This window comes from Planococcus citri, chromosome 1, assembly GCF_950023065.1.
Source record: "Planococcus citri chromosome 1, ihPlaCitr1.1, whole genome shotgun sequence".
Classification (NCBI taxonomy): Eukaryota; Metazoa; Arthropoda; class Insecta; order Hemiptera; family Pseudococcidae; genus Planococcus; species Planococcus citri.
Window position 1 is genome coordinate 56,035,626 of NC_088677.1, and position 13,586 is coordinate 56,049,211.

General features: G+C 37.7%; 1 protein-coding gene across 1 annotated transcript; it reads right to left on the reverse strand.

Moving 5' to 3' along the window:
- Nucleotides 1–5,383: 5,383 nt before the first annotated feature.
- LOC135835384 (cyclin-L1-like) lies at nucleotides 5,384–13,582 on the reverse strand. Its single transcript, XM_065349622.1, has 4 exons — nucleotides 13,499–13,582; nucleotides 13,148–13,317; nucleotides 6,296–6,536; nucleotides 5,384–5,440 (listed from the first exon to the last, which is right to left on the reverse strand). Exons 1-4 carry the CDS (start codon nucleotides 13,580–13,582, stop codon nucleotides 5,384–5,386), a joined length of 552 nt encoding a protein of 183 aa, XP_065205694.1.
- Between the last annotated feature and the right edge of the window lie 4 nt (nucleotides 13,583–13,586).

Consider the following 13,586-nt stretch of genomic DNA (forward strand, 5'->3'; position numbering starts at 1 on the left):
GAAATATTTCATCTATGTCGAATACTCGGAGGGTTGGTAAATGTTCACATTTATTGTTGATATTGAACAGGAACATCAACGCAATTTCAAATCGTACAAGACAGAAATTTGATTTCATTTTGGTTCAATTTTAAAAAACCCTCGTTCTAGTTTTGAGTCATTTTTTAATCAACTATCTCAGATTTTTTCAAAAACACAGGTAACATTAAAGTAACATTCAAAAAAAATCCGAATTCACCTACAAAGAATCTTCAAAGAGAGATGAAAATTACAAAACTGATAAAGAGCAATTTTGGGCGTAACACCAAATTACTTCTTGACATTGGCGAAAACTTTATTACGCGTAATAACGGCACTAAAATTGGCGAAATTCGTGTCAAGGGTACAATTTATAATCATCGTTAAATTTCACGAGCCAGCTGGAAAGATGATTGTAAAATTTTCCCAGAAAAATTAAACGCTTTCATCGAAAACGAAAAAAGGCAGACAGGCATCGCATCAAATTGACGCTTTATTTACACGACCAAAATCAAAATTTCGTCCGCCTTCTACCCTCCTCCTATTCATCAAAAATTGAACGAAAAATTGACCAATTCGATTTCTGTAGATCTAACTATTCAAAGTCCTTCCTGAATGTGCGTCTTTTTCATAATCCTACAGGCTTCAACATCCATCGACCAAATTTCCGATTTTCAAATACCTGTACAGTACTGAAAAAAACATGAATCACTCCAAGCCAAAATTACACCTACGACTATAATTCTTCATCAAAACAACGATGATCTCTCGTCTGCACTTTATACAAACAAACCCTTGCTCAACACACTAGTCTCTCGTTTCACATTTTTACACTTGCGAAGCTAAAGCTCGTTGTAATCAGCGCAGCGAAGACGTGCTATTAGTAATACGAACGCGTAGTAGTAGTAGTAAGCTTTTTACATCTTGTACACGACTGCTTAGTAGTGTATACATACAGAGACGGGCTGAGTGACCGGCCACCAAGACGAATCGACCATGGTAACCGGATGCTGAGCGCCATTACCGTACGTGGTAGATAAATTCGACATCTGATAGCGCACCTCTGAAATCCTAGCGGCGGCTTGCTGGCGAATATGCCACGGCTGTACCGGTCTCCTTCTTCTGGCTCCTTCGGCAGCATTGCTATCGGCTCGGCAATCCGGCGATGCGCTGGCAATAGACGAGGAAATCGTTCCGGCAACAATGGTGACGCCGTTACCGCCAAAATACACGGGTCTTCTGCGTCTTCGCTGCCGTCTACGGAATCCGCCTGCACTTTGGCCATTCGATCGGGTCTCCGAATGGCACGGGGTTGTATTCGCACTCAGCGAAACGATACCGGAGCCGAAAGTGGATTTCTTTTCGGGGCATTTGGCGCTGCCACCTCTGCCGCCGATTACATTGCCCAAACATCCCGATAACGACGACGAGCACTCGGTTGTCGTGCCTGCCGACGGTGATTCGACGTCTTCGTTGGTGGTAGTAGTTGCGCTGGTCGCCACGCTACTGCATGATCCTCCGGCGGCGGCCGCAGTGGTGCAGTTGACGGGCGAATGGCGACGGTCTGCTGGTCCGCCGCCGGATGACCGATACTTGGAATAATGCGGATACTGCCGCTGGCACATGAACATGCTCGCACAACCTCCGATTGTCACCATCGATGATTTTGGTATCGACGAGCCGCATTATAATCATCTGGTCGCTGCACGATTCACGCGCACCACTCACTGATTGATCGATCGACCGTCGATCGATCGCACCACACTGCTGATTCGCTGAGAGGAGACGGCACAACCAACGGAGACCAAGACACCACACACCGAACACCGGACACAACAATTACTGCCTCGTCCCGCGCGCGAATTTCTTCGATTAACCAACCTCGAGACGTAAAAACAACAAAACGAATTATCTACGCGTCTCGTTTTTCAATTTTTCTTCGCTTTTTCTTGTCTTACATTTTTTTTCTTCGACATTAAAATTTTTAAAACGCAACACTACATAACGACGTTTTCGTCATCGTCGTCATCATTCTTCTTACCAGCGTAACTTCGACCGAATATATTCGTCGTACTATGTGCAATTAACACGCACGTGTGTGCATGTGTCTGACGACCAAAACGCCATTTCTCTTCGCTACCACACCACAACCATACATATGCAAGCACACGAACGCCACAAGAGACGCACGCACACGATCCAACCATCTGTAGCGTATAGCTAGCCTGCACTTCACCGCGTGCTGTGCTGCGGACCAACGGCCAAGACGGGCCGGGCTGGGTCGCCTTAAGCCTCCGCCATCAATGAAAAAACAGCTACATACCTCGCACACTCGATCCGTCCATTCGCGTATATTAAACTCTCGGCCAATCGCCGATCCGCCATATTATATCCTACACACACAAGTCCGAAAGTACTCCGTTTCATACTCTCTAGTCTCCTCTACTCGGGTTATTAATACATTAGAGTCCCAGTACATTTTCACCACAAACTGTTAGGTACTCCTCTCTCTCACCACCTCTTCTGCATTTCTTCCGACCTCCGATCCGGTCTCTTTCTCAATCTTATCGTTGATATTCTTCTACGAATAATACTGCACGACCCCGCGCGCTGCCACTGCAGTCGTCGAAAAATGAGCTATTTTAAGGGAATACCACCACAACAACATACGTACTATAATATGTAACACATATCCAAACCAGCGACGTACACAGTACATTACATACGTACGTAGATACGTATATAATGACCCTTTATATAAACCCCCCTTCTAGACTCACAGCCACCTCGAATCCATCGCGCAAATTCCATCTACACAGCATCTTACATTATTTGGCTCAATTTCAATATCAACATACTACGAAATTTCGTTTACTAAATTATCATTTGTCTCGGTAATTCTAACGGCATACGCGTTCAAAGTCGTTTTACGTAGTCTTCTCCCCTTCTCCGCTTCTTCTTTTATTCCTTTTCTAATTTATTGCACGTGTGAGATAGGCAGAACGCAAAGGAGGGAAGCTTTTGCTCGGCAATAAATGAGTTCTATATTCTTCTCTCTCGTCAAAATGAGTTTACCTATAAGCAGAAGAGGCGAGGAGGGGGAGGAAAGATCAAAATACCGGTTAATCAAATTGGCAGAAGAACGATGAATCAGTTCGCGCAATGTTTTCATGTTGAGGTACCGTTTCGGTTACGTTTTTGAAAAAATTACCAAGTTTTCTGAGAGTGGTCTGATCAGACTTCAATCATGTTCTTTCTACAGTGAAGAGCTAAAATAGAGTTTCCGTTACGGTTACGGTAGTGGTATTGGTTACAGCAGTATTGGGACTAGATTTTCGTCACACTATCAAAGAGTTGTTTCTGCTAACAAAAAGTAAGCGTGATTTCATTTGAATAGTCAAAAAGCCATAACATATTTTCAAGAGAGATGTTCTAGTTACGTTTCCGATTCAGCTACGGTACGGTTATATTACACAAAATGGCTCAACTTCTCAACAGAATCAAAACCGCCAGTCAAGATGATAAAATTTCGCTGATAATATATTTTCAAAGCAGGTAACGTTATCGTTACGTTTCCGTTACTGAAGGGTAACAATATTGTTTCCGTTATGGAATACATAACTTCGTTAACATTATGTTACGTTACAGAAGAAGTGAAATCGACATTATGGCAACAACAACGTTTTGCCAAAATAACGTTATGTTCACGTTTTAGTTATTTCGAAAATTTCAATACTATAACATTTTTGCTGTGGTAATGGTGAATTTCAATCAAACTCTTGGAAAACCAGACGTTTTTCACTATTTCAGTCCTCAATATGAAGTGACATCATCGCCACAGTTACGTTTCCGTTATGCAGTGTTGGAAAAAAAACGGTTTTTTTTAAAAAAGACAAAACAAACGGTTTTTTTTGTTTAAAACGTTTTTTTCGTTTAAAACAGAGTTTTAAACTGCTGGATTCTCATTTGTTTTAAACGTGTTTTAAACGTGTTTAAAATGTGTTTTAAACACGTTTTTAACACAAATTCATTTGCTTTGGATTCAGTTTTTCAAATATACGTTATCCAGTCATCAACTTTTAAGATGTGACGTCATAAAATTGCTATAAGGCTCAAGGAATATTGAAAAATTGAAATCAAAACACAAAATTTGCCTTTAAAAAAAAGTATAGGAAGAAGAATGAAAATCTAAAAATTCAGTTCCTTCAATTTCACAACTTTTTCAACGAGAAATTGAAAAAAAAACGTGTTTTTTTTAGGAAATCGGAGTTGAACAAAAAAACTTGTTTAAAACGAAAAAAACCATTTTAAACAGAATTTTGTTTTAAACACTGTCTGTTTTTTTCTCGACGTTTAAAACACTGTTTTAAACGTTTTAAACATACGGTACTGTTTTAAACTGACAACACTGCCGTTATGGAAACGTTTTTGTCACGGCTATGTTGAGGTAACGTTTTTGATTCTCAATAAGATAACGTTATCGTCACGTTGACGCTACAGTTACGGTTAAGTTTCTGCCACCAAAAAAAATCAACAAAAGAGATTTTGATTTCAGTAAAATACTCTACAGCTAAACTCATCTTGCACCAAATCGAAAAATCTCCAGCTTACTAAACCACTTGTCAATCATTAGCTTCTATGAAATGATATGGCTACATTTTCCAATCCATTAACGAAATATCAACGAGCAAGAATTATTACAGAAATGTCTAAAATTGCAATTCTTTCTGATGAAAAAATTTTCAACGCCAAAACACTAGTCGCCAGTAAGTCCATTAAAAATTATCGATTATTTTTACACCATCGAAACGTTATAATGGATCAAAAGAATGAGAACTTCTCGGTATTCGAACAATTTTGCTCGACTGTGCTACGAGAAAAATTTACACGCGCGAATTCTTCTCGTTTGTCGATCACTTTTTGCATTAGCCATCGCACGCGATTCTTTCCGCATTTATAATGCTGAAAATTGCGAAATTTTTTTGTTCATTATTTGAAACGTTTTTACCAGCACGATAAATCATAGCTCGTACATTACACATAGTGTTACAATCCAATTTCACCATCGAACTCACTCCACTTTAAAATATTAGAAAAACCAGACCTGGAACATGCAATAGAACTCATTCGTACGTCTTTCTCACCCAAACAGATTTCAAGTAAAATTGAGAGATTTAATTAGCCCTCCTTCACTATTCCATCTTTTTTTTTTTTTGAAGATACCCCAAAAAGCGTGTCAAGGACTACTCTAACGACATTTCTGTCCACAAAACTGCTCATACTGCACTCTCGGTATCGCCTCTCTTCTCTAAACATTTTACCAATCGAAATTTTTCATACTTTACAAAAAGACCACTCTAATCAATCATACGGTTTCAATCTCTAGTAATAATTCTGTCACCGATTCACCATTCGAAGGACCCTGCACATTCGCAATATCAGTTTACGTTCGTCGCGACCTCAAAAAAAAGACTGAATTCTGGCTTCTAGCAATGAAATGAGATCGCGCAGCTCATCTCTAATTAAAACAAGTCGCCTTAAATCTCGCCAATAATTCGATCAATTCAGCATCCAACACTAATACCGACGACCTGACAAGGCCGTCGCGTCGTCATGTCACCACCACCTGCACCTCCTCCACATCCAATTCGATTGCATTTCACTTGACGGCGCATCATCAGACTCAGTAGCACAGCGAGGAATTCGTAGCACGCGAATTCGTCGAAGACGAAAAAAAAAAAGAAACAAATTCTGACATTTGTCATCGCATCTTAAAATACCGATCATCTGTCTCTCGGCATCTATGACGTTACACAAGTGTAACGTAACGGGCAATTAACTCGTTCGTAAAAAAGAAGGAAATTCCACGTAAAAATAGCATAATCTACCTGTATTCGCGCGTGTTCATCCGACTGTTTCGTCGTCGCGAATATACATCCCAAAAAAATAAAAAAAGAGAGAAATACCAAACGGTAAGTCGTTTTTGCAACGTAATTCCCGAATTAGAATTTACGCTTCTTGTACTCGTATTATACTAAGTAAAAAATAATACGATTTTGGCACCAAGATAGGCAAACCATTTGATGATAGCATTTAATCGACGATATTTTCTCACTTCACATACCTGTTGTATAATTTTAGTCAAAACAGTAATTATTATTCAGGAATCTATTATACTAAATCCGAAACTTATGGTTGAGAATTGAAAACAAAAAAAAAAGGGGGGGAAGAAATACCTCAACTCGTAAATAAAAAAGATTAATCAACTCGTACTCACGTGATTGCTAATGTACGGCGACTTCTCTTCCGTTCGATCGGATGAACTTCGACGATGTTTATGACGATGATGATCGCGATCGCGATGACGATGACGATGCGTCGTACTATGGTTCGTACTATGATTGGTACTATGATTATGGTGATGATGTTGATGTTGACGCCGATGCACACTCGACGTCGGAGATCTACGGTTGCTACGTTTATAACGGCGTTCGGCGCTTGTACCGCGTTCATGGAATCTAGATCGTTGATTACGTTCAGTACTACACGTGAAAAAAAAGGTGCGGAAAAAAAAAGGGAAAAAAGAAACAAAAAAAATCAGCAGTTGTTCTCGTCTACGTGTGACTTAACGATATACTTATCATTTATACGGATCGATAAGTATAAGCCTTAGAAAAGAACCCACTGAAAAGTCGCTGTAACCAGTTGACATAACCTACTTGATATTGTAAGAACCTACAATGTAAGTAAGTACAATATGGTGACTTATTCCTCAACCCTATTAGGTTGAATAACCCCTATTCTAAAATGACTAAACCTACATGAAAACCTGTACCGGTAACGGAACATCATCGAAGAAGATGAGGAGGAAATGGATACAATGTGAGAAAGTGACAGACAGGGTACAGGGATAATATCCACATCTCACGACGTGACGAGAATACACTCATCTTAATCAACTGCTGAAGGGTGTGATGAAGGGCGGAGGCAGGGAGTTCTGAAACCAAATTGAAGACTGGCATGAACAGGCCTTTTTCGAAAACAGTCGACTGTACCCTTGATGGAAAATCTGAAATCTCCCAAACAGAAAAATACATAGATCATCCAACAACAAGTTATTAATGCTCGACCACACAAATAGAAAAACCATCGTATTTTCCTTCGGCTACAAAATCTGATTATTGGAAAGAGTTTTCCTAGAAAACGACCAGAACGCAAGACCGCCGCGATGACGACAGAAAGAAAACTCATCTCGTACGTTGGCTTGTTTTTCGCCGTCGTCCATCAACACCGAGCGGATTTCCAATGACCGTTACACAAGACGTCGTCGTCGTTGTCTCTTCATAGACCACATTAACCTGCTATCTTATAGCGCGAAAATATTTCAAAACGAATTCTATGCTTTCGGGTACATTATGCTGTTATCAGTCATACCGAAAGAGCGATTGGTTCTGCACACAGAACAACAATGACTATGTAACGTTACAGTTCACTCGGACGTGTTTCTTTTTTTCTCGCCTATTTTCACGTTACGCGATCTCTTCGGCATCAAATCTCCGTTCCTAGTCGCTGGATTTACTCATACTTTTAGCTATTACAGGCAATCGAGTTATTGGATTGGATGTGCGAGTAAAAGTGCTAGCGAGTAACTTTAGCCTCGAGTTATCAGCTTCTCTCTCTCAGACTGATGACAATTTACGCCAAGACTTAGCACAAAATCAAACTACAGTACGCGTTAAACCGTGCAATAAGTCGACGTCGTCGTCAACATCACCAAGATAGATAGAAAAATTCCACTTTCGGCATCGCGTCGCGATTCAGTTATACTCGTAACTTGAAACGCTACACGAGGCACAGATCGACGACGACGTAATGTCATAATATAATCATTTATCACTTTTCGAGCGAAAAATAATGAAAATTAGAATACGAAGAATGAAAGTATGTAAAAGAGAAAGAGGGAGGGAAGCTGAAATCCTTACGACATCAATTGCGGGCATTCACGCAAGTCGAAAATTATAAAAACAGAGAAAAAAATCGTTTCATTTGGCAATATTTTAATCATCAAAAAATAACTGGAATGGAGAATATGGAAAATCTTTGAACACAGTGACGACATTTGAGACCTGCAATGAGTCCCGTGGAGGGAGAGGGTGTTTGAAATGTCCCAAAATTTGAAAATTTTATTCACATTCAAACATGTGTCGTACCCCCCCCCTCCCACACTCAAAAAACCGAAAAAAAATTGAGAGCATTTGAGCCCCCTCCCCTCCTACAATCTTTCGTGCCATAAATCAGAGTACTTACATGTTTCAATACATAGATCAAAAAATTTAAAATTTTATAGGCCAATTTTTGTAAGTTTTCCCAAAAATTTTAATTTAAAAACCTCCCATCTAATCTAGTTTGAAATTTAAAAAAATCAATGCGGTAGCAAAAGTTCGAAAATGGAAAAAATACTGTGTTTAAGTATTTTGGGGCACTCCAACTGCTCCATCCCTCCCTCCCTCCAAAAACTCATGAACTTCAAACATAACTGAAACATTCATTTCAATTTTTCAGGGAAAAAATTCAAGAGGAACATACGTTGATTTCAAAAATTTCCCAGTAGGTAAACGAGTTACGCAGTTGAATTTTTTTTTACAAAATTCTTTGATTTTGGTTTGACAAAATTTTCTAAAAATCAACATAAAATTGTCTGCGAATATTTCAGTCACACCAGTTCCATCAGGCAGGGTTGATACCCTTTTCTCTGAAAAATTAACCTGTTCACAATCCCCTCTATTTCAAAAATGGACGCCATTCAGACACTCACATCAACTCTTTAACCATCTTCCGGAAATACCACGGTCGATATTTTGTCGATATACTGACGTGAGCCCAATTGAAATACCTTCCATATTATGATTCATAATGTTATTTCAAGCACCTTATTTGATTTTACTGATGAAGTTTTCTCTGTTCGAAAAATACTTCAATTAATAAATTATTTCTACTTTTTTTTTCAATTTTCAAAAATTTTAAACACTCTAAATAAAAAAGTTGAAGTTGATAAGGAAATCGTTACCCTAAAAAACGCAATTTTCCAATACTTTCGAAATCAATTAAAAAATTACACATATCCTTCAATCACCCATCAATTCAATTTACAACTTCGATAGCACACACGTAGATAGTTAGATACCTAATTACCAACGATACGACGACGTGCAACTGATACCTTCTTCGCTTATCGTTGTTTATGTACCTATTTTATCGATAAGTGCCTCACTAAACGACCACATTACCTCGATTAAATGAATCGTTCGCTAAATAATCTCGACTTACATACACATAGACATACGTATAGTACCTAGGTACTACGTAATACTTATGTACGTGCATATGGTGCACCTTGATACAGTAATATCCATCACCACCCAGAGTTTTCTTTCTTCTACACATACACGGACACTATGTAGTACAAATATTTCCTAAACCTCGTGTGTAATAAGACCATAATAATAATAACAAAGAACCCAGAACATCGTTAATTCTCGCATTCAATTGACGATAACCATATCGCAAACACAAAAAACCCGCGAGCCCACTTCCATGCCACACGAGCCCATACCTGTCTGTAATTCGATAGATAAGCTAACCTGTTCAAGCTAACAGTTAATCATTCTTATCAACCGCAACACAATTCGAGCTCTCGCGTTATTTTCAATCCGTTGCCAGGGTAAATAGCGCAGAAGAAAGATCAACAACGCGAGAGATAGAAAAAAGAACCAACGGACGCGAAAAAAAAATCATCACGTATCGTTATTAATCACATAGTTAATATAATATTACGTACAAGAGATGTCGTACTTCAAGGACACACCGTATACGTATAATATTGTCTAGAAGCCGCCTTATACGGAAAGTAAATGACTCTCTTTTCAAATATCTCCCGTGTCAGAATGTACATTGCGGATAATAAGCTCGGATTTGACATTTTCCGAGTTGTCGTCGTCGTATAGTTGATGACACAGTCGTATCGTTTCCTTCCTTCTTTTTGTTTTTTCTTCTCACGAGAAAACGTAAGTTATATGCTTAACTGGCACAAAGGTATTGAAGGAAAAGAAAACACAAAGAAGAAATTATTGCATTTTCAAAATCAAAATGTGTGGGGGAGGGGTCTCACAGCTACACCGTGTCTTTAAAGTCGAGATCGAAACCACGCTCTGCTACTGTTTTGCAAATTCAGTCGACAAGCGCTGCATTTTTGAAATTTCAAATCTGGAGAAAGAGGGAGGGTGAGGTTTAAACAGCAATGTCAAAATCGAAACCACGTTCTGCTACCATTTCGAAAATTCAGCCAATAATCATCGAATAATTTTCGAATTCTAAATCTGGTGGCAGAATGATGATGGAATTTCGACAGCAATACTCTGTTGATCAAGTCAACGTTTATTGGCAAACTGGTTGAAATTGAAACCACGCTCTGCTACCATTCCACAACGAAGGCTAGGAATTTGGAAAATGAGATCATTCTACAAGACAAACGACTAACGAGCCAACTTGCCCAGGGAAATGAAATAAGAACAAAGAAGTATTTTGATTCAACTCGTAACCCTATAATGAAACTCGCAGAAACTCATTCATTCATCAGAAGCATCGATGTATGTAATTGTAAAAAATTGGAATGAATAAGATGGACAAAATTACATCTATCAGTGCAACAATCGTGAAGTTCGCTTGATGAGAAGAAAAATCCGAAATATCAAAAAATATCACGAATGAATGAATGATTCATGTTTCGGAGACGAAAAAAAACCATCAAACTTTAAGCAAATTCATCACAAAAATGACCAGATTTCTCCAAATTTGAAAGATCGCTGAAATCGAGAGATAGTCCAAGTCTGTGAAATGATCCCTTCCCCTCTTAATCGTTCACTTTCAAAACTGAATTACTGATATCAAGCTTTTCCACCTTTGTTTTAAATCAGAACTAAACGATCTTACTAGTAAAATCTCAAGGTAAGCATATGATTAAGATATGGACTCTGTACGACTGAATCTTTCTCTGTTTTTTTTTTTTTTTTTACTCTCTGAACATGGAATGTTCAAGTTCATACTGGCATCTCTCGATAAGGTTATCACTTTCATTCGTTAGATTTATTTTTCCATCAATACCAAGCATATGGCAACTAATGAAAGTTTAAATAGGTAACGAAGAAAAAAGAAACAACTGTATAATTCTCCTATTATCAAATACAAATTGACGATAAGATTTACATGACCTGAATTTTCACCTAATTACAAATTAATGAACGAAATTATTCATAAATCAACAATCAGCACACTTCTCAATACTCGATTTCCTACTTTTTAGATAGACTAATTTACGAATAAAGTAATAATTTCCCTTTATACTTTCGTTTCGATTTTTCACGCTTTTCCAATTTGAACAAAGCAGATCTTCTAATACGACGAACAAACGGCACTTCTGAATGTTAGGAAATGCAATATGCGCGACGAAAATTCATAGAGTTGATGAGACGAAGCTTGAAAATTGTTTTTACGATTACGAGTAATAGAAAAAATATCGGACATGATTATTTTATCACGAGCAGCCATAAAAATCTACATTAAAACAGCTTCAGGAAGTCACAAAATGAGTAATAAGAGTTTACGTAAGACAAGCAGAACATCTAAAAAATAGAAAAATTTCGCAAGATTCAAGTTAGCCTCGCTATTTAATTAATTCACGAATCTGTCAGATAGGCTGGTTTACAATTTTAGAGAGAAAAAATTTGAGACACAAAATAATGTAGAAGTTACTATCTACAAAAAAACCATCAAAAACGTAACAAAAAAATGACTCAACGTCTAGAAAATATTTTCACAAACTTCGAAAGATTATAAATAAATCATTTTTTTCATTTACTTGCACGTGGTTGGCATCTCAGATACTTGGCTCATAAATTAACAGAATCCAGTTGATAAAATTCGATGGATCATTAACCCGATGAACTTTTTCTTTTTCTTTCTTCTCATTGAAAATCACCACTTTTACGCGAACTTCTCCATATCACTGATATTTATCAGCTGATACGTGAACGCGAATAGATCACGATCAACCTGCACTACGTAGTGTTGTAGATAAAAAGTCAACCAGACGTTCACCTTTGCTTTACTCGAATCTCCAAAACCAAATCAGCGAGCGTTGTATGAACCGAATCATGCGCGCGCACGTGCATCGAATTCTAATACAGGTTGCGGAATAAATACAACAGTGGTTTCTTGCTTTCATGATAACGGACGGAAACAAAGAGGTGATAAAAAGCTGTAATCGGTCATTGAATACGTAAAACTTGGCGGTTTACGCATATTGACGTTTCAGAACTAGAGAAACTAAAACTTGAGAATTGATATGGCTAACAGAACATGTGAACTAGTGTAAACATTGGACAGTGAAGCGGATAAGAAAAAAGAGATACAAATGGACTTGAGAGTAGCATGACAGCTGATTATTAAAAAAAAGACTAAAAGAGCCTTTTTAGAACACAGATGGAACTGTTCTCAATGAAAAGAATATCTTCAATTATAAATCAGTTCAGTTCCACTACTGAGGGGAAAAAAAGCTTACAAGTGCATAAATACACAAGACGAAAAAGTAGACGGTCGTTTCTATATCATTGCTATGGTTTTAAACTTTTAATTTCATTTTCAAACATTCGTACGTAAAAACATTCTTCTGTTCTGGCTGTTCTATTTCAAAATATTAAAAACTGCTGATATTTTAGTCTCTCGTGAGGATTCATAATGGATTACCATATGGAAGTAGTTAATACTTATAGGAAAACATTCCTTCAATCCTAGCAATTATCGCTTCTCAACTGCAAAGTTAGTTGAGCAAGGCCAGTTAAAATCAATAATGAATAGAAGACTGAAAAATTTAAAAACTGAATGACAGTTGAACTACTCAATTTTACACATGTACTTCTGCGCATAGCCAAAGGAATCAATAACGTATAGACAATCTATCGGAAATTATACTCAAGAAAACAATTTTTCATGAATAAATCGGATACAAAGAGGTAAACAAAACTGAGAACTCGGTTACAGCGACGTTACAAGCGAAATAAAATGGCATATTTACCTGTAAGAACCCTTATATCTGGGACTGCTCTCGTATGAGTCATAATATCCTTTTTTCACAGGATGTTCTCGGCCATAAGATCGAGAGTGTGATCTTCTAGATCTTGAACGTGTACGAGAACGAGATTCGTTAGAACTGTACGAATGGCCGCGTTTTCTACCTTTAGGCATCTGTAAATAAAATCAATTGAAGTATCAGAATCAAGAAATGCTACCTAAATGATAGATTAGGATAGATTGAAAATAGAACATCGTCAAAAGTACAATTCAACGAAAACGTTATTTCACAACGAATCAAAATAGTATGACTATGTAAACGGAATTTAATAGAAAAAAGTAACGAACAATCTACCTTGAATGGATTAATATTGAACACAAACAAACATTTAGCTACTACACATTTGACGTATCGAAAATATATCGATAAAATATCCATTATA